Source organism: Chlorocebus sabaeus, chromosome 7, assembly GCF_047675955.1.
Source record: "Chlorocebus sabaeus isolate Y175 chromosome 7, mChlSab1.0.hap1, whole genome shotgun sequence".
Classification (NCBI taxonomy): Eukaryota; Metazoa; Chordata; class Mammalia; order Primates; family Cercopithecidae; genus Chlorocebus; species Chlorocebus sabaeus.
This window is the reverse complement of record NC_132910.1, coordinates 33,872,277-33,890,584: the sequence shown is the minus strand read 5'-3', so window position 1 is coordinate 33,890,584 and position 18,308 is coordinate 33,872,277. Positions and strand designations below refer to the sequence as shown.

Below are 18,308 nucleotides of genomic sequence, written 5' to 3'. Positions count from 1 at the left end.
TATAATACAATCCTGTTATCATATGAGCCTTCAGTCATTTTCCATTGGAGAGAACTTACAGGGCCACACTTGTTGCAAAGGAGGCTGCAAAGTATAATGTAGGTGAGCAGCCGCTTACCAAATTATAATGGAAGGAGAGAGAGTGGATTTTGGTACTCTACCACCCGAAAGTAATAAAGCAATAATGACTTTTTTTTACTAGTTTGGAGGTAGGTGATATTGAGCATTTGGTAGTGTCTTAATGATGTTATCAAGGACTCAGTTCTTCCTACTGTCTAATCTGCCATTCTCCATGTGTTGACTTTGGGTCTTCATGTTTTTTTGTCTCGTGGTTTCATTATGGCTGCCATAGCACTAGGTGCCATGTTTTCACTATAGCATCCCAAGTGGGAGAGAAGTAGGGTGGGCAGAAAAGAAACAATCCACTATCAGGGATGCAAACTCTTCCCATTTGCTACTCAGTAGACTTTCTCTTGCATCTCATGGGCCAGGTTAAAAGGAGTCTGGAAAGGTACTTGTTAAAGGAAAATGAGATCACTATCATTGGCTTAACAACTCATGACCTTGGGCTGAGCACATTTCTGTCCCTAATAAAATTAGACTTCTATTAGCTAAGAAAAAGAGGAGAAATGACTGTTGGGTTGGCAGTTACATCTGCCACATGTGGGCAATATTTTTATTATTATTAAAGATATAAACAGATTCTGAAGAGGATCTTGGCATAGAAACTCTAAGACAGTATTATTGAATTAAAGTGCTGGTAGAAGGGAATTCCTTCTGGGATTATTCTGTCAATAGTGTAGGGACAGGCCAGATTCAGTGGCTCATGCCTGTAATCCTAACACTTTGGGAGTCCGAGGCAGGTGGATCGCTTCAGCCCAGAAATTCAAGACCAGCCTGGCCAATATGACGAGACCCTGTCTCTACAAAAATTAACTGGGCATAGTGGCACGTGCCTGTTGTCCCAGCTACTTAGGAAGCTGAAGTGGGAGGATCACCTGAGCCTGGGGAAATTGAGGCTGCAGTGAGCCATGATCATGCCACTGCACTCCAGCCTGAGTGACAGAGAGATACCCTATCTCAAAAAAAAAAAAAAATAGTGTTGGGACAATGTGCTCCATTGATTTCTGAGAAAAAGAATCTTTAGGTCGCTGGCATGAAAGGATCCCTATAGTCATCTGTCAGTTGAATGAAGGTGATTGCTTTTAGAAATCAAGACAGCATTGAGAAAAACTAGTTGCCATTGGTTCCACTTAGGGATCATCATATTCTTTTGGGAATGGTAATGTTTAATAGAAATCCTTTACTACATGTTGTTTCTTGCCAGCACTTATGAAAAATGTTGTGGGAACAGGGGGATTGACCTCATTAATTGAATAATATTGTTTATATCTGTGGATAGAGGGAAGTCATATACTCTTAAGGTGACACCAGGTCACCTGACTATTATGCCTTCCTAAACTTAGGATTCAGTGAAAACAAAATTTTAATTGTTAGCAGAACAAGTGTGACATTCGTTGGTTGTATTGCATATCTCCCCAGGCTGATTTATATCCGAGAGTCTGCAGACATTTTAGGGGAAAAACAAAAGAAACAGTCCTCATCATTACCCCTTATAATTACAAATGAATGATAAGATAATACAAGCCCTTCACACTTGCCCATGACACAAAAGAAAAATAAGATTTACAGGTGGTTAAAAAACAAACCAAGGATGCTCTTGATTCATGGACACTGTGACAGTCGTGGTCATGATGGGCGACTCGTTCATCATTTCTGCTTCATTCCAGTTGGCCCTGAGAGCAGAATGAAAAATTACTGTAGCAGGGAGCTCATTTCCTGATAAATTACAAGACAAAAAAAGAGAACTAAAGACCCCCAACAGCACTTTCAGCATCATACAGTTAACATTTATTGAAATGCTGGCTAACATTTATTGTATGCCAGCCACAGTTCTGAGTGCTTGAAACATATTTTTGATCCTCATAAAAACCCTATAAGGTAGATACCATTATTATTTCCACTTTGCTGATGAAGAAACTGAGGCACAGAGAAGACTTAACCAAGGACACAAAACTAGTAAGAGGCAGAGCTGGATTCCAAGCCCTGGTAGCCTGTCTCCAGTCTGTGAACTATAGCTGCGTCTCTCCATTGCCCCAGGCAGGACAAAGTCCTTCGTTTATAATAAGCAAGTCCTTTCCCGCCCTTGGAAATATAAACTACAATGACACTTCACAGTCATTGTTGTAACTGGTTCTCACTAATCAAGTTGTTTTTTTGTTTTTTGTTTTTTGTTGTCGAGATAGAGTCTTGCTTTGTCCCCCAGACTGGAGTGCAGTGGTGCGATCTCGGCTCACTGCAACCTCCACCTCCCAGGTTCAAGCGATTCTTCTGCCTCAGCCTCCCAAGTAGCTGGGACTACAGGCGTGCGCCACCACGCCTGGCTAATTTTTTTGTATTGTTAGTAGAGATGGGGTTTCACCATGTTAGCCAGGATGGTCTCGACCTCCTGACCCCATGATCCGCTGGCCTCGACCTCCCAAAGTGTTGGGTTTACAAGCATGAGCCACTGCGCCCGGCCCTAATAAAGTTTTTAAAGCTGTAAATGAAGATTGGGCTTTACTTTTCCATTTGTAGCTTCCATTTCCATTTGCGGCTTGAAAAAATAGAAAGTTTGTCTTCAAGGATTAGCATGGGTGACAGTATGCTATGTTCTTTCACTCCGTAGCTTCACTAGCTAATAATGTACAAACTATCTGTTTTGAATTTGATGATAAAAGTATGAATAATCATATGACCTTGACTTTTTATTTATTTATTTGTTTATTTTTTGAGAAAGAGTCTCACTCTGTCACCCAGGCTGGAGTGCAGTAGAGCAATCTCAGCTCACTGCAACCTCTGCCTCCTGGGCTCAAATGATTCTCTTGCCTTAGCCTCCCGCATAGTTGGGACTACAGGTACGTGCCACCACACCCCACTAATTTTTGTATTTTTACTAGAGTTGGGTTTTACCATGTTGGCCAGGTTGGTCTCGAATTCCTGACCTCAGATGATTTGCCCACCTCAGCCTCTCAAAGTGCTGGGATTTCAGGCATGAGCCACCCCACCTGGCCATGACTTTGACTTTATAAACACCCCCTTTTCAAACCAACGAAAGGAGTTAGAGTCTTAAATAATAAATTAATATGGGCTTATAGTAACACTCTGTTCAATTCCACAAAATCGCACATTTTCAAGTGGCCAGGTGTTCTCTCGGATATTTGCAGCTTGAAGACTTCCAGAGCAACAAAAATGTCAACAGTGGGAGCCTCTGAAGACCTCATGCTACAGGTCATTTTCTCTCAGAGGAACAAAGAGAACTGCAGGGATGTCAGGTCACAAAGCGAGCATAGAAGGTGGGGATTTTCATCATCTGACTCATAGTGTTCAGGAGCCCCACTGTGCAGTCTCACTCACACCACAGATTGAGTAAAAGAGAGTGAAGATAACTCAGACTTAGGGAATGACATTTATTGGAAGAAAAGAACATGCGACAGAAATATACAGAGAGTTTGCAGTATTGGCTCTCTAGGAAGATTTGGCCATCTGGATGACAGCTTTGCAAATCATTTGGATAAATGATACCATTCGGAGGAGAGTCTTCCAAAGCAAACCTAAATGCCAGAACCCTTTCAAGAAAGTTTATGCAATTCTGGCTTTTTTCCTCTACTTTTTAGAAGCTCATGAGGTGGCGTTGTCCTAGATATAATTAACCATTTAGGACATAGGAAGAATTATCTTTAATTTTTTTACTGTGAAGTATTATTAGAAGATTAATATAAATAGAGTAAATATTATGTAGAATATAAAAGAAGTATGGGCCAGGCGCATTGACTTAACGCCTGTAATCCCAGCACTTTGGGAGGCCAAGGCAGGCAGATCACGAGGTCAAGAGATCGAGACCATCTGGCCAACATGGTGAAACCCCATCTCTACTAAAAATACAAAAATTAACTGGGTGTGGTGGCGGGTGCCTGTAATCCCAGCTACTCAGGGGGCTGAGGTGGGAGAACCACTTGAACCCAGGAGACGGAAGTTGCAGTGAGCCGAGATTGAACCCCTGCATTCCAGCCTGGGCAACAGAGTGAGACCCCATCTCAAAAAAAAAAAAAGTATAATTCAGAATGTAAAGATTCAACAAACCAGGTGTGGTGGTGCATGCCTGTAGTACCAGCTACTAGGGAGGCTGAAGTGGGAGGATCTCTTGAGCCCAAGAGTTTGAGTTCAGCCTGGACAACATAGTGAGATGCCATCTCTTTAAAAAAAAAAAAAAAAAAATGCTGGCCAGGTGCGGTGGTTCACACCTGTAATCCCAGCACTTTGGGAGGCTGAGGTGAGCGGATCACGAAGTCAGGAGTTCGAGACCAGCTTGATCAATATGGTGAAGCCTTGTCTCTACTAAAAATACAAAAATTAGCAGGGGCGTGGTGACGGGGTGCCTGTGGTCCCAGCTACTCAGGAGGCTGAAGCAGGAGAAGCGCTTGAACCTGGGAGGTGGAGGTTGCAGTGAGCCAAGATTGTGCCACCATGCTCCAGCTTGGGCAACAGAGTGAGACTCCTTCTCAAAAAAATAAAATAAAATAAAATAAAATAAAGAAAACTTTAAAAAATAAAAATAAAAATGAATGCAAAGATAAAACTATTTTAGGACTATGGAATATTCCATTCTTCTCCCCCTCTTTCCTTTAAGAGGCGAGGGGAAAATGTACTCTTCTAGCTGGAAGGAAACTGGTTGATTTAGCTCAGGGAAAGAGTGGAACTTATTCTTGCTAGGAAATATAAGTGAAGTTTGGGTGACACTTTCTAATGTGACTAGAAGCAATGGATCAGTTTATTTTAATGGTGTCTGGAAGGATGCAAGAAAGAGATTCATCTCCTACTTTTAACTTTAATTCTCAGGCAGCAGTAAGGCAAAGTTAACAGAGTTAAGTTGGCCATGGGCAGTGGCTCACATGGGTGGATCACTTGAGCTCAGGAGTTCCAGACTAGCTTGGGCAACATAGTGAAACCTTGTCTCTACAAAAAATACAAAAAATTAGCCAGGTGTGGTGGCGCGCAGCTGTAGTCCCAGCTACTTGGGAGCTGAGGTGGGAGGATCGCTTGAGCCCAGGAGGTTGAGGCAGCAGTGAGCTGTGATCGCGTCACTGCACCCCATCCAACCTGGGTGACAAAGCGAGATCGTGTCTCAAAAAAAATAAAAAGAGAGAGAGAGTTAATTTAATAGATTGTTTATCCTTTGCAAAAAGGTACTTTCAGTCAAGTATCTGAACTTGTCAAGCCAAGGCAGCTCAGAGAGCTGTGAAACTAAACCAAATTAAACATTCATCTCCAGGAACCTCCTGGAATCCTTCCCCAGTACCTGGAGCAGAGAGCACATCAGAGTCATTTCTCTATTGCAAATTCTTTAGTCACAATATCAGCTGACAAGTGCAGGTAAATGAGAATCAGTGGCTAAATGGGACATCCCAGTACCTCGGGCCAGGAAATTAGTATATAAAGCTATTGTAGCTTGATGCTGTGGTCTTAGAATTATCTTGTTAACCCTCTTCACTCTACCTCCCTGCTTGAAAGTTTCAATTTCCCACACAGACATTCCTAAAAGGGGAGCCAGCATGAGTATTTGTCCATTTGACAGTTGTGCCTCTCGTTGTACATTAATAAGTTGTCATTCTGATTTATTCACCAATCTGTTGTAACGATAGTTAACATTTTCTCTGGGGCTGATAATTTTGAGTACATTGGATCATTCTGTTTTTGCAAAGGTATAAAATACCAGACTTGGCTTGACCTCCAAGGTACTGCCACTCTGTCCTTGATGTCCTTCTCCCTCCCTTTGCATTCAATAGTGTTCATTTAGTTGAATCTCACAATCTAGGAGCTGAAAGACATTTAAAACCATAAGAAAATGGTGTTACAGATTTAAGTAACGACCCAGACCCGATTAGTCAGTTATTGGGAAAGCCGAGGTTGGGAACCAGATCTCCTAAGCATCTCGGCTGTACTTATCCTATTAGAGGGCCCTATTTCAGTGGCAGACCTAGAATAATTGGTTTACATACTCAATCATCACTCTTATTTTCATTTTCTGTGCTCCCTCTACATTTGACTACTTATGAAATTATTTTTGTTAGCATAATGGAGAGCTTTATTATGAGCCCACAACTTTTTGGACATAAATAAATGAATAGAGACTGACTAGCAATGTTGTGTATGCTTAAAATGTTCACTCTTCTTCCATATTATATAAACTAGACAGCCATGGACCACTAATTCATACAATAGTTTTTATATATTGCGTAGAATGTTACATATAAATAGTCATATTCATTAGATCTCGCCTCAGTATTTCCACCACCTGGTATAGTACCTGGCACAGGTAGGGTGTCCACAATTTTGAGTTGGATTGTATTGGATTAGATTCGTTGCAAATTAAATTATTGAAAGTGGCTCTAATGTCTTTCAACTCCTAGATTCTGTAATTTATTTAACACCACTGCCCAGATAGGTGTTTAGACTAAGGCACAACTGTTGAAAGACACTTTATTAGGCCCAGTGTCTATCTCCTAGTCCGAAAGATCTACGTAATCAGGTAGACCAGTTCAGGGAACTAAGACCTCCTGAGATGTTGCAGAAGGGATTGTTTTGCCATCCTGAAGTGACCATCATGGTCCCTCTCTTGTCTCAACACTTGGAGGGTCCAGGGAGTCCCCGCATGTGAAAGCAGTTGTCTCGGAGGTATTCACAAATCGGGCAGTGCTGGTTCAAACCCAGTAAACAAACTTGCTTTAACTGCAAAAACTTGTAAAAAAAATTGTAAAAAATTGTAAAAAAACTTGTTTTAATTGTAAAACTCAAAATAAAGAGCATTGATATCTCCCTAGAGGTGCCATTTAATCACATTATTCTTCTGAGTGTCAGGTCCCCAGTGTAAGTTACTAGGGCACTTAATTTTCTTAGAACAGGTGTTTTTGCCATAAGGATTATGTTGGCATCCAGTGTCTCAGATAGATTTTGTCTGGCAGTTAAGACATAAAGTGATAGTTATTTCTTTATGTTTAATACTGATAATTTTTCATAGACACTTCTGGAGCTTCTAGTTTTCACTTCATTTGTGTGGGGGGGATTTTTTATTTATATATTTTTGTAACATCCAAAACGCCAGACATATGTATTTTTTCATTGTGTTTATTAGCACTAATTTAAAGTTATACACAATGCATTGTTTTACAGAGCATTCATCTTTAGTCTCCTGAGATTGCTGCTAAATAACATGTCATGAGAAAAGTTCAGATTTGCAAAGCATTTGTCATTTCCTCCTGATAAGTGCTGATTTATTTAGTAACCATTTGTTTTTAACACCTTCGTCTGCCAGCCTATAGATTTATGTACATGTCAAATCCATAAATACATAAATGTTAATATTAGCACTAAAAGTAGGTTGAAGTATACCTTTGGTACTTAGCTCTTCTAGCGAAAGTCCTAACCTAACCCAAACTCTTTTGTCTTTTCTTAAATGTGTCAATACTTATACAAGGATAAATGTTTTTATGAAAAATTTTCTGGCCAGGCACTGAGGCTCATGCCTGTGAGGCTTTGGAAAGCCGAGGTAGGAGGATCACTTGGGGCCAGGAGTTCAAGACCAGCTTGGGCAACATAGCTATACAAAAAAAAAATTTTTTTTTAATAAATTTTCTATTAGTTCTCAACTAAAACTCTGGAATATTTAAGCTAGATAACAATCATCCATGGTAACTGTTTCAGGGATTTCCCACGTGAGTAGGTGGGAATGATGATACCAATTTGAATCATGGTTTCATAAAATACACTTTTTTTTCAGTTAGACTAAACTTTCTATCTTGAAAGAGTGAAGTAAATGTTTTGCCTTAATTATTAATACATGTCTATTTTATTTCAGTGGTACAGGCATGGATGGGAAGAAATGCAGCGTATGGATGTTCCTACCTCTTGTATTTACTTTGTTTACTTCAGCTGGATTGTGGATAGTGTGAGTATTTGCTCATTTAATTATTTAAGGATTCAGGTGCAATGTAGATAAAAATGTAAACCTTAATAGTATATGGCGGCCAGGCACAATGGCTCATGCCTATAATCCCAGCACTTTGGGAGGCCGAGGCGGGCAGATCACTTGAAGTCAGGAGTTTGAGACCAGCTTGGCCAACATGGTGAAACCCTGTGTCTACTGAAAATACAGAAATTAGCCAGGCATGGTGGCACATGCCTGTAATCCCAGCTACTCAGGAGACTGAGGCATGAGAATCACTTGAACCCTGGAGGCAGAGGTTGCAGTGAGCTGAGATCGTGCCACTGCACTCCAGACTGGGCAACAGAGCAAGACTCTGTCCCTGCCCTGAAAAAAATAGTAGATGGCATATCTATATGACTGTATTTATAAATACTTTAAAATAATATATTTTACTAATTCAACCTTGCTAAAGTCCTCATTTCTTTCCCATTTTCTGTTAACCAAAGTAAGTAACAAGAGTGAGTAATAATTATGCAAAGAAGGTGGTGAAGAATACGAGTTTATTTTGTGTTCATGTGTTCTTGTTGTGATGAACATATTGTAAACTGGTTATTTGAATTAATTATTTACAAGATTTTCGAATTTGACGCTAATATGCTGTGGATTCCATCTGCAGTCCAGTTCATAGTCAAGTTATTCACGACTGGGTCTGATATGTTTATAAAATGAATATCATTACATCAGAAGTCCTGGCTTACCACAAAATGTTCCCACGCTTGCTTATTTTAGGTAATATTCACCTTAAGAAAATTATTTTAGTTCCTTAAAGTTTGTTAGGAAAGGTAGGACACATATTCCTGAGAAGTTAGAAACTGAACCCTAATTTTAGTTTGCTCAAAGTTATAAGGTCTATTTCCTTGTTTTCTAGTGTCCAGTTTATAAGCATGGCCATTAATTTGGGGGATGTTTTGAAAATTAAGGAAATATTACTAATAATGACATTTGAGCTTCAAAGAACTAGATGAGCTATGGGTAAAGAATTGTAAAAGAGCATTTCTCAGTTAGAAAAAATGAATATGAATTAGTGCAGTTAGTTTAATAACACTGGGAAACAAATGATTCTTTTTTTCAATTTCTTTGTTCTATAAACTTATTCTTTTTTGATAGATACTTCATAGCTGTGGAAGATGACAAAATTTTACCATTAAATTCAGCTGAAAGGTAAAGTTTATCTGTGGGTATTTCATTGTTCATCAATAGATTTAGCAAAAACTTTCCCACTGGGAAGGTTAAACTGCACAAATGACAGTGCTTTAACCTGAGCTTCTGTGGTTTTTTTTTTTTTGTTATCCAGGAAACCTGGTGTGAAGCATGCACCATATATAAGGTAACCCAGCAATTATCTTCTGTTCTGTGGGATCATAGGAAAAGTTAGGAGGATCATAGATTTTGATATAGTAACTATAAAACATTTCATCTTTTTCAAGCATTGCAGGTGATGATCCTCCTGCAAGCTGTGTGTTTAGTCAAGTTATGAACATGGCAGCCTTCCTAGGTAAGAAGAGTGTAAAGAACGCGTTATGTGCTTTGGTACATTTCTTTTTTATTTTAAATTCTCCCAAACCCTTATCGAAACAATAGGGGGCTTAGTTGATCATTTAGTATCACATCACGTCAGTATGCTGAAGCCAGCTCTTTGTCTTAAAGGTCTTTTTCTCTCATACATCCATTTATATTCACCCTGCTGTCCTTACATTTTCTCTTCCCTTTACCATCTTTATCATTCAGATACTCTTGACTTGATTTATTTTGCTGCATAAAATAATGTATTTCATGGTATAAAATCCTGCATGAGAATGTAATATTGTATAATACATTTGCTTTGAAAAGAATGCTTTATTTATTCCGTCGCTAGCAAAGATGAAAAAAATGCATGGGCTTTGTGATATTTGTTGATGTGTGTAAATACTGTCATTAAACCTAAAGGTCAACATTAGCATTAGGATTACACTCTCTCCTGTGCCTATAGACATAGTAAGCTGGCAAATGGAGAAGTAGGCTTAAAAAGAAGAAGAAGAAGAAGAAGAAGAAGAAGAAACCTTTGGTACTCATATCTAGCCCCAGTTCCTCACTTTTTCTTTGGGGTCCAAGACCCTCGTGTAATATTCTGTCCATCTGTGAGTGCATCCACGACCCTGCATAGTCCTCCGGAGATGGTGGGAACCAGCCATGCACTCTATCCCTTTTCAGATCTACCTTGTGTACCATCTCCTCAATGCCAGGCTTTCCCAGTGTCTCTCCAAGAGTCAACTAACTGTCACTGTCAGCATGCTGTTAGGAAGGACCAGAGACAGCCCACCCTTCCCACAGTGGTGTTCTGGAAGTAGTTCTTTTGATGGTGAGACTTTTACTCCAAGTAAAAGGTAGTAGTATTACTGAGGAAATATTCGACCTTTGTGGGACATGTCCCCCAAAGAAGTAACCTGTTATTTCACCTCCCCCCCAAAATTCCTACTCATTCTTAATGTGTTCTTTTTTAATGTTTGCTATAAGAATGGGAAGACCTTTAGAAGTCAGTGGAAAATCAAGGGAGATGGGTGGTCCAACATGCAGCACAGGCAGAAACTAGTTGGTTCAGAAAGCCCAGAACATGAGAAACATGGAGAATGTTTCCCATCAGGCCCATCAGGCCTCTCTTGAATCTGTAAGCTTCAAAAAGAAGTACACTGGGGAGCTTCTGTACAGTTAACAAGATTCTTCCTAGAGCTAACCACCTTTCCACCAAAGCCCTCCCCAGCCTTCCCCAAAGCATATCCCATTTGCCAAAGCAGGAAGCATCTGGAAGGCATGGGCTACTATACTACCACTAAGGAGAAAGTTAAATATACCCTGATGCTGGAGTTGCTGAGTCTTTAAAAAAGCCCTCCTCTTTATGCCCCTGGCAGTCAGGATTTTCACATCCTAGATATTTACAAGTATCAAGATGGATGGCACCTGCAGCATCTGGTGCACCCGTGGGCACCAGGGCCAGTCCTGGGCAGTCAGGTTTGGTTGTCACTGCTTTCAGCCTCAGAGCTGCCAGGACCTTTATATGTGCTCCTTTTTTCTACTCTTGACACCATTCTTCTGAAAAGACCTAATAAACTTATTCATCCCAAGACATAAATAGCTGCTAAAGAACATTCACATTTAACAGAGCACAAAGCCCCAAGAGTGAACCTTGAATGGCAGGGTCAGGGACCTTTCCTGGCCCCTCTGCCATCATAGCACGTAGGCTTGCAGGCTGCCATCTATTCGTATGATCATCCCACAGGGGGCAGCAACAATAATTAATAGCCATCATTTCTATTCCAGGAACAATGCAAAGCGCTTTGCAAATACTACCTCATTTAAGCGTGCATGATACTCAAGTCTGGAATATAAAAAAGCTATCACCAGCTGTCTGTCCTCCACTGGGCTTTAAACAAACCAGTGAGCACATTGGAAGCCACATATTGTTTCCTTTGTATGCTTAAGACAAATTGATATTTCCCAGTAGTCTTTAAGTGTATAATTTTTAAAAACCCAGTTTGTATCACTCACAAGTTTATCCAGTTATAAGGCTTATAATTGACTAATTACAAAAGCATTTCCAAAAACAAAGCAATGAAAGCAAGATCCCCTCTTCCAGATGACATTTGTCATCGTCTTATTCTCCAGTCCTTCCTGCTCCATCAAGAAGCAATTAAGCTTTTGCTAGCTCTTGCTCTAAGGTATTACAACATCCAGTGTTTATTCTGTATTATCGTTCATCATTTTTAGTGCCATCTGGTAGACATAAAATTGATTAAGATTAGTGTTCAATGGGAGCAAACCAACAAGCATTTATTTATCAACTCTGAGAGTGAAAAAGAATCAGTTTACTAATGATTCCTTCTCTAAACTGTGGATACCTTCATCTCCCCAGGCCTGCCCTTGTTAGACTTCAGACTATTATTTTAGTCTACATAACTGACTTTAAGAAATAACCCACACCGCCTATCAGTCACTGCTTTTCAGCAGCCGTATAGATTACAATTTACAATCTAAAACTGAGTCAATGTAGCATGTATTAAAATTAGCAAAGATATTTTATCTTTTTTGGCAGACTAATCAAAGATTGAATGCTCAATTATTTTCTTTAGAGAATTAGTTATGCTCTTTGTCTTGAAACTGCATTTCTTTCCACGGGGTGGGAGAGAAAAAGACCTAAGACAGATGTCTTCAAAGGAATATAATCTCCTGCCCTGGGGAGGTTGTGAGGATAAAGCTAATAACTGAATGATTTCAGTCACCTAATAGCAGCCACTCTCCCTTCAGGCAAAACATATTGACGGTTGTGTTCTACTGCAGTCATAAATAGGAATTATTGATGCATAAAGAGTAAAACTAAACAAAATAAAACAAAACAAAAATTTGGCTAGGTACCAGTTTAGAACTGCAAGGAAGAGACGTTATTTTGAGTTTTGAATTTTAAAATCTCAGTCAGACTCAGGATTTAAAATGTAGTTAGAAAAATCAGCCGTTATTTGATTTGCGCTCTTTTAAAAATAGACAGGAAAATTAAGTAGGGGACACCTCTGTATAGCAAAGGACTGTTCTAAATACCAAAAACCACAGAAGGATGAGTTTTTAAAATCTTTTCTGAGGCTGGGCGCGGTGGCTCAAGCCTGTAATCCCAGCACTTTGGGAGGCTGAGGCGGGTGGATCACGAGGTCAGGAGATCGAAACCATCCTGGCTAACATGGTGAAACCCCGTCTCTACTAAAAAATACAAAAACCTAGCCGGGCGAGGTGGCGGGCGCCTGTAGTCCCAGCTACTCGGGAGGCTGAGGCAGGAGAATGGCTGAACCCGGGAGGCGGAGCTTGCAGTGAGCTGAGATCTGGCCACTGCACTCCAGTCTGGGCGACAAAGCGAGACTCTGTCTTAACAAAACAAAACAAATCTTTTCTGAAACTGTTAGTGAAATCTAAAACTTTTAATGAAACAAAAAAATACATCTATTGATCAGAACATGAATGTGGTAAAAGCTAGCATATATAAAGATGGCTTTGAAATGTCCCATAAGTCTTTTTCAAGAAGGTATAATTAAATCACTACTTGGTTGAAAATGGACTTAATAACAGTCCAAATCTGCCTCCATTCATACCTAAGTGTTAGTAAAACTGTTATGGGGCAAAATCTTTATTAGATCCATCGTTTGAAAAATTCAGCTAGACTCTATTTTAAAAGGAAAGCTTGCCTCCCCTCATCTGATTAATAATGGAGTTAAGAGGTAAAAAAAGGGCAAAGTGTGGTGTTTAGTATGCAATTCTGGAAGTTAGGAGTGTTGGGTTAAATCCCTGTCTTCAAATTGGTTTCTGTTTCCTGCTGAATTTCATCATTTGTTCATGATAAGATGACTTACCATTCATATTACAAATAGGACAGCTAGCAACGCAGGGACCAGGAGATGTTGCATGTCCTGTGTTTACTGGACAGAAATAGATAATGAAGAGAGCGGCCATCAACTCTGTTCCCCTGGGCATAAAGGAACAAACTGTTTGGCTGGGTGGGTCAACATGAAGAGCCATTTCAGGAACTAGGTTTAGGACTTAGGTCAAGTTCCAGCACCATCCTATCCCACAAAATGACCAGAGAGAGTTTTCAGTGGTCATTAAAAAAAAAAAAAAAATTAACCAGCCGGGCACGGTGGCTCATACCTGTAATCCCAGCACTTTGGGAGGCCAAAGCAGGCGGATCACAAGGTCAGTAGATAGAGACCATCCTGGTCAACATGGTGAAACCCCATCTCTACTAAAAATACAAAAACATTATCTGGGCGTGGTGGCGTGCACCTGTAGTCCCAGCTGCTCAGGAGGCTGAGGCAGGAGAATCACTTGAACCCAGGAGGAGGAGGTTGCAGTGAGCCAAGATTGCGCCACTGCACTCCAGCCTGGCGACAGAGACAGACTCCATCTATATTATAGGCTCATGCCTGTAATCCCAGCAACTTGGGAGGCCGAGGCAGTCAGATCACCTGAGGTCAGGAGTTCAAGACCAACCTGACCAATATGGTGAAACCCTGTCTCTACTAAAAATACAAAAATTAGCTGGGCGTGGTGGCATGGGCCTGTAGTCCCAGCTACTTGGAAGGCTGAGGCAGGAGAATTGCTTGAACCCAGGAGGCAGAGGTTGTAGTGAGCTGAGATCATGCCACTGCATTCCAGCCTGGGTGACAGAGTGAGACTCTGTCTCAAAAAAAAGAAAACAAAAATTAAGTGTGCTGTCTTAGTGTCTTGTTATTATGTCCTAACAGCCATACACAACTCATTAGAAGGATATCCTATGGCACCTGTGTTGAGCTCTCTAGGCTTAATCTAATGACTTCTTTAACTGATGACCACTTTGTGATGGAGTGCTGTGTGTTGAATTACTCCTCTCCCCTACTTCCTCCTCCTATTCTTATCCTAAAATTAATAAGACATTGTGCCTATTTTTCATCCTCTGGGATAGTTATTGTCATAGTTAAAGACTTCAGATGTAATTCCTACCTAGGTCCCTCAAACCAATAGTTTGAGAAACTGTTGTTAACCCAGGTATAATGTATTAATTTTCCGATCAACAGTGGATACTAGCTGAAGCATACACTAAAATATATATCAGGGCTAAACAATTTGAGATTTTTATAAATCATGATTTATCTCTATTTTGTTTCTAAAAATCCAAATATTAATCAAGTTTTATACCACTCTTTGATCAGAAGTACTTAGAACTAAAAGTCAACTTGTCGAGCTTAAAGCCATAGGGTTACACTATGAAATGTAACATACTTGGGAAATGCAAATTTATGGATAGATTTTCTTTATTAATGACTACTAATAATGGCCTGTAATCAAAGAAAAACCTTTAGCAAATAATTACCAACTTAATTGCTGTATAAATAAGGTAATTCTTGAATTTCTAATTGTCTTTCCTGCTGAACCTTAATGTCAAAATAAATTATCTTAGTAGTAAGTTTGTTTCCTTATATGTAGATATAATTTACATTAATTGAAGGTGATTTTTCATCATTTATTGACTAACTTCTGCCAACTCTTTGTATAAATATGAAAATATCTCTGCACTAGGCAAAAAAAAAAGGCCATCCTTAGATTACAGCCTTGAGTAGGGACTATCCCAAGGTTACTATTAGAAGTCAGATTTGAAATCTAAGTAACTTCCCTCATTCTCTCTTCAAATTCTCCGATACCAATTTGCTTCAAAAGATAGAGTGGACTTTTAAAATGAGTAATTAATATTATTTTCAGGAATTGAGTTTTCTTGATATACTAGGTACCATTTTCAGTACATACCAAATCTCCCAATCTGCTGTGTTCAAATACAGATTTCATATGTGTGAATATTGTAACTTCTCTAATTTAGATTAACTATCTTTGTTGTTTGACAGTGAACACCTCTAAGTAGAATCAAAGGGAAGTGAGAGTAAAACTAGTAATAAAGGAACTTGTACACATTCCATTGTCTTTCTTCCTCTCCCCAGGAATGGTTTATGGCACTAGCACCAGTAGTTTTGTCTAGATATGGTAACCTTGTCTTCTTCCCATTATGTTCCTACCCTATCGTTATTTTCCACACTGTTCTAAGCTAAAGAATGACTGAGTCGGTCTGTCTTTATCCCATCTTATATGTTGTGTGCCAAGCCTCTGCAGTGCTCCCCTAAGCCAGTCTGTCCTGTGCTGACCTTGTTTTTGAAAGCTCTTAGAACAACACCATTCATAGTCCTATCATCCTTGCCTCACCTAAGTAACATACAGCCCTGCTTCCTCGAGTCCTCTCTGCCTCTCTGCTTTCCCCAGATTGGGTGTAATAAAACATCTAAATAATCATAAGCATTGCATGGAAAGTTTCTCTGAAAAATTGTGGATCATTCCAGAGACGTAAAATGTACTGTGGCGAAAAGTTTAATTTCGCACATTGTGGCTTTAGAATTCTCCCTCTTACCTAAGAAAATAGTGCAGCAGCAAAATAATAATAATAATAATAATAATAGAATTCTGCCTCACAGTCTAGGTGTGTGATTTAATTTCTTGCATTTTAAGACTTTGCTTTATTCCTAGCCCTTGTGGTAGCTGTTCTGCGCTTCATACAACTGAAACCGAAGGTTTTAAACCCGTGGCTGAATATTAGTGGATTGGTGGCGCTGTGTCTGGCTTCCTTCGGAATGACCTTACTTGGTAATTTTCAGGTACTTGATTTGGCCTTTTTCACCTCCCTCTGACACTGGTAAGACCTTCACTTGTGAGATTATCAAAGCTATTGAGGTATAATCACCATATGGCCCATATAATTCTGCACAAACCTTCTTTTTAAAAAATTAGGACTCTTCCGTGGCGCCTCGGAAGCATTCAGCTATTTCAAGATGAAGCTGAACATCTCCTTCCCAGCCATTGGCTGCCAGAAACTCATTAAAGTGGAAGATGAACGCAAACTTCGTACTTTTTTTTTTGAGACAGAGTCTCGCTCTGTCGCCCAGGCTGGAGTGCAGTGGCCGGATCTCAGCTCACTGCAAGCTCCGCCCCCCAGGTTCACGCCATTCTCCTGCCTCAGGCGCCGGTGTAGCTGGGACTACAGGCGCCCGCCACCTCGCCCGGCTAATTTTTTGTATTTTTAATAGAGACGGGGTTTCATCGGGTTAGCCAGGATGGTCTTGATCTCCTGACCTCGCGAGCCGCCCTCCTCGGCCTCTGAAGTTGCTGGGATTATAGGCGTGAGCCACCGCGCCTGGTCAAACTTTTCAATCTCTCTGAAGAAGATGATGTCTGCCAGTATGTTGTAAGAAAGCCCTTAAACGAAGAAGGTAAGAAACCTAGGACCAAAGCATCCAAGATTCAGCGTCTTGTTACTCCATGTGTCCTGCAGCACAAACGGCGGCGTATTGCTCTGAAGAAGCAGTGTACTAAGAAAAATAGGGAAGAGGCTGCAGAATATGCTAAACTTTTGGCCAAGAGAATGAAGGAGGCTAAAGAGAAGCGCAAGGAACAAATTGTGAAGAGACGCTGACTTTCCTCTCTGCGAGCTTCTACTTCTAAGTCTGAATCCAGTCAGGGAAAAGATTTTTTGAGTGACAAATAAGACCAGACTCAAAAAAAAAAAAAAAAATTAGGAACATTGGTTCCTAATATGCATAGGTTCTCCAGAGTTCAGCCCTTCTAATCTCTCAGGCTGGTCTTCCTGAGTTCTCTGAGGGTGTTAAATATGCCTATGAAATACAGTGTGGCTACTGAGAAAAGCAGCTACTAGAACAGCTGTATATTTTCTACAGAGGATTTCCAAGTGGTTTATACTTTTTTCGTAACAAATTGGATCCTAATGTACCCTTCTAAAAAACCAATAGGATCATTGCCTTTCTATAACTAAACACCAAACATCCTTTTTGGATAAAAGCATGCTTTCAGATTAGCAAGTTTATGCGGAAGTCAAGTTTGAAAGCCCAGAATTTCTCTAGACACTTATGGCTTGTATAAAGATATACTACTCCTAACTCTTCTTCCTAGAAATTCAGAAGCCCAAGGTCACAACCTTTAAGCATAATTTTCCTTGCCAATACCATCAACCAACTCTTGACAAGAATGACTTTATTTGTAAAATAGACAAGGAAACCTCTGTACTATGATATATGATAGTGGTTGACTGATTTCCCTCTCTCCCCACCAACCTCCAACCTGTGCTATTTATACTACTGCTAGAAACTTCCTCCTTGTGGTCAAACACTGATCCTGACACTCTTCCCCCTGTCTGTTGAATGAAACCCCGAAAGGCATAGGCATTAAAGACCCTCAGCATTCTAGTGTTAATTTAGTAATGTTCCTAATGAAAATAGTAGTGGATTTTCTAAGGCCATTTCTTGTCCTACCCTCAGCACTGCTGACTCATTCCCAGATTAATGTATCACTCATTCCCAAAGACTTCCCCTGGCACGTAGTAGCAAACCAGTAAGTATTTTTTGCTTGGCGAGTTGTAAATGGGCAATCCCACCAATTCCTCTTAACTATTCTATCTCCCATCTATATCCAGCTAAGCAACCAGAAAGCTGCATTCTTAGAATATATTGGCTGAGGCAGTGATTACCAGGAGAATATTTGAGAGTTTATCCTGTTATGATCCAAAATGTAAGGCAAGGCATGGGCATTTTAACTGAAATTTTGGTAGGAGTCTTTCCTCCACTTTCCGGCCTGTGCTGAGGGTACAGGCATGTTGTAAAGTGCTCAATCACTATTGTTTCTC

General features: G+C 40.1%; 1 protein-coding gene across 2 annotated transcripts in view; it reads left to right on the top strand.

The window, feature by feature from the left end:
* TMEM150C (transmembrane protein 150C) overlaps window positions 1–18,308 on the top strand; it is an 87,544-nt gene that overhangs the window by 58,126 nt on the left and 11,110 nt on the right. For both annotated transcript variants that reach the window (XM_037989393.2, XM_007999055.3), the window contains exons 2-6: window positions 7,955–8,044; window positions 9,191–9,244; window positions 9,378–9,410; window positions 9,511–9,578; window positions 16,142–16,269. In XM_037989393.2, the coding sequence (XP_037845321.1) occupies window positions 7,955–8,044; window positions 9,191–9,244; window positions 9,378–9,410; window positions 9,511–9,578; window positions 16,142–16,269 (373 nt within the window). The remainder of the gene's footprint in view (window positions 1–7,954; window positions 8,045–9,190; window positions 9,245–9,377; window positions 9,411–9,510; window positions 9,579–16,141; window positions 16,270–18,308) is intronic.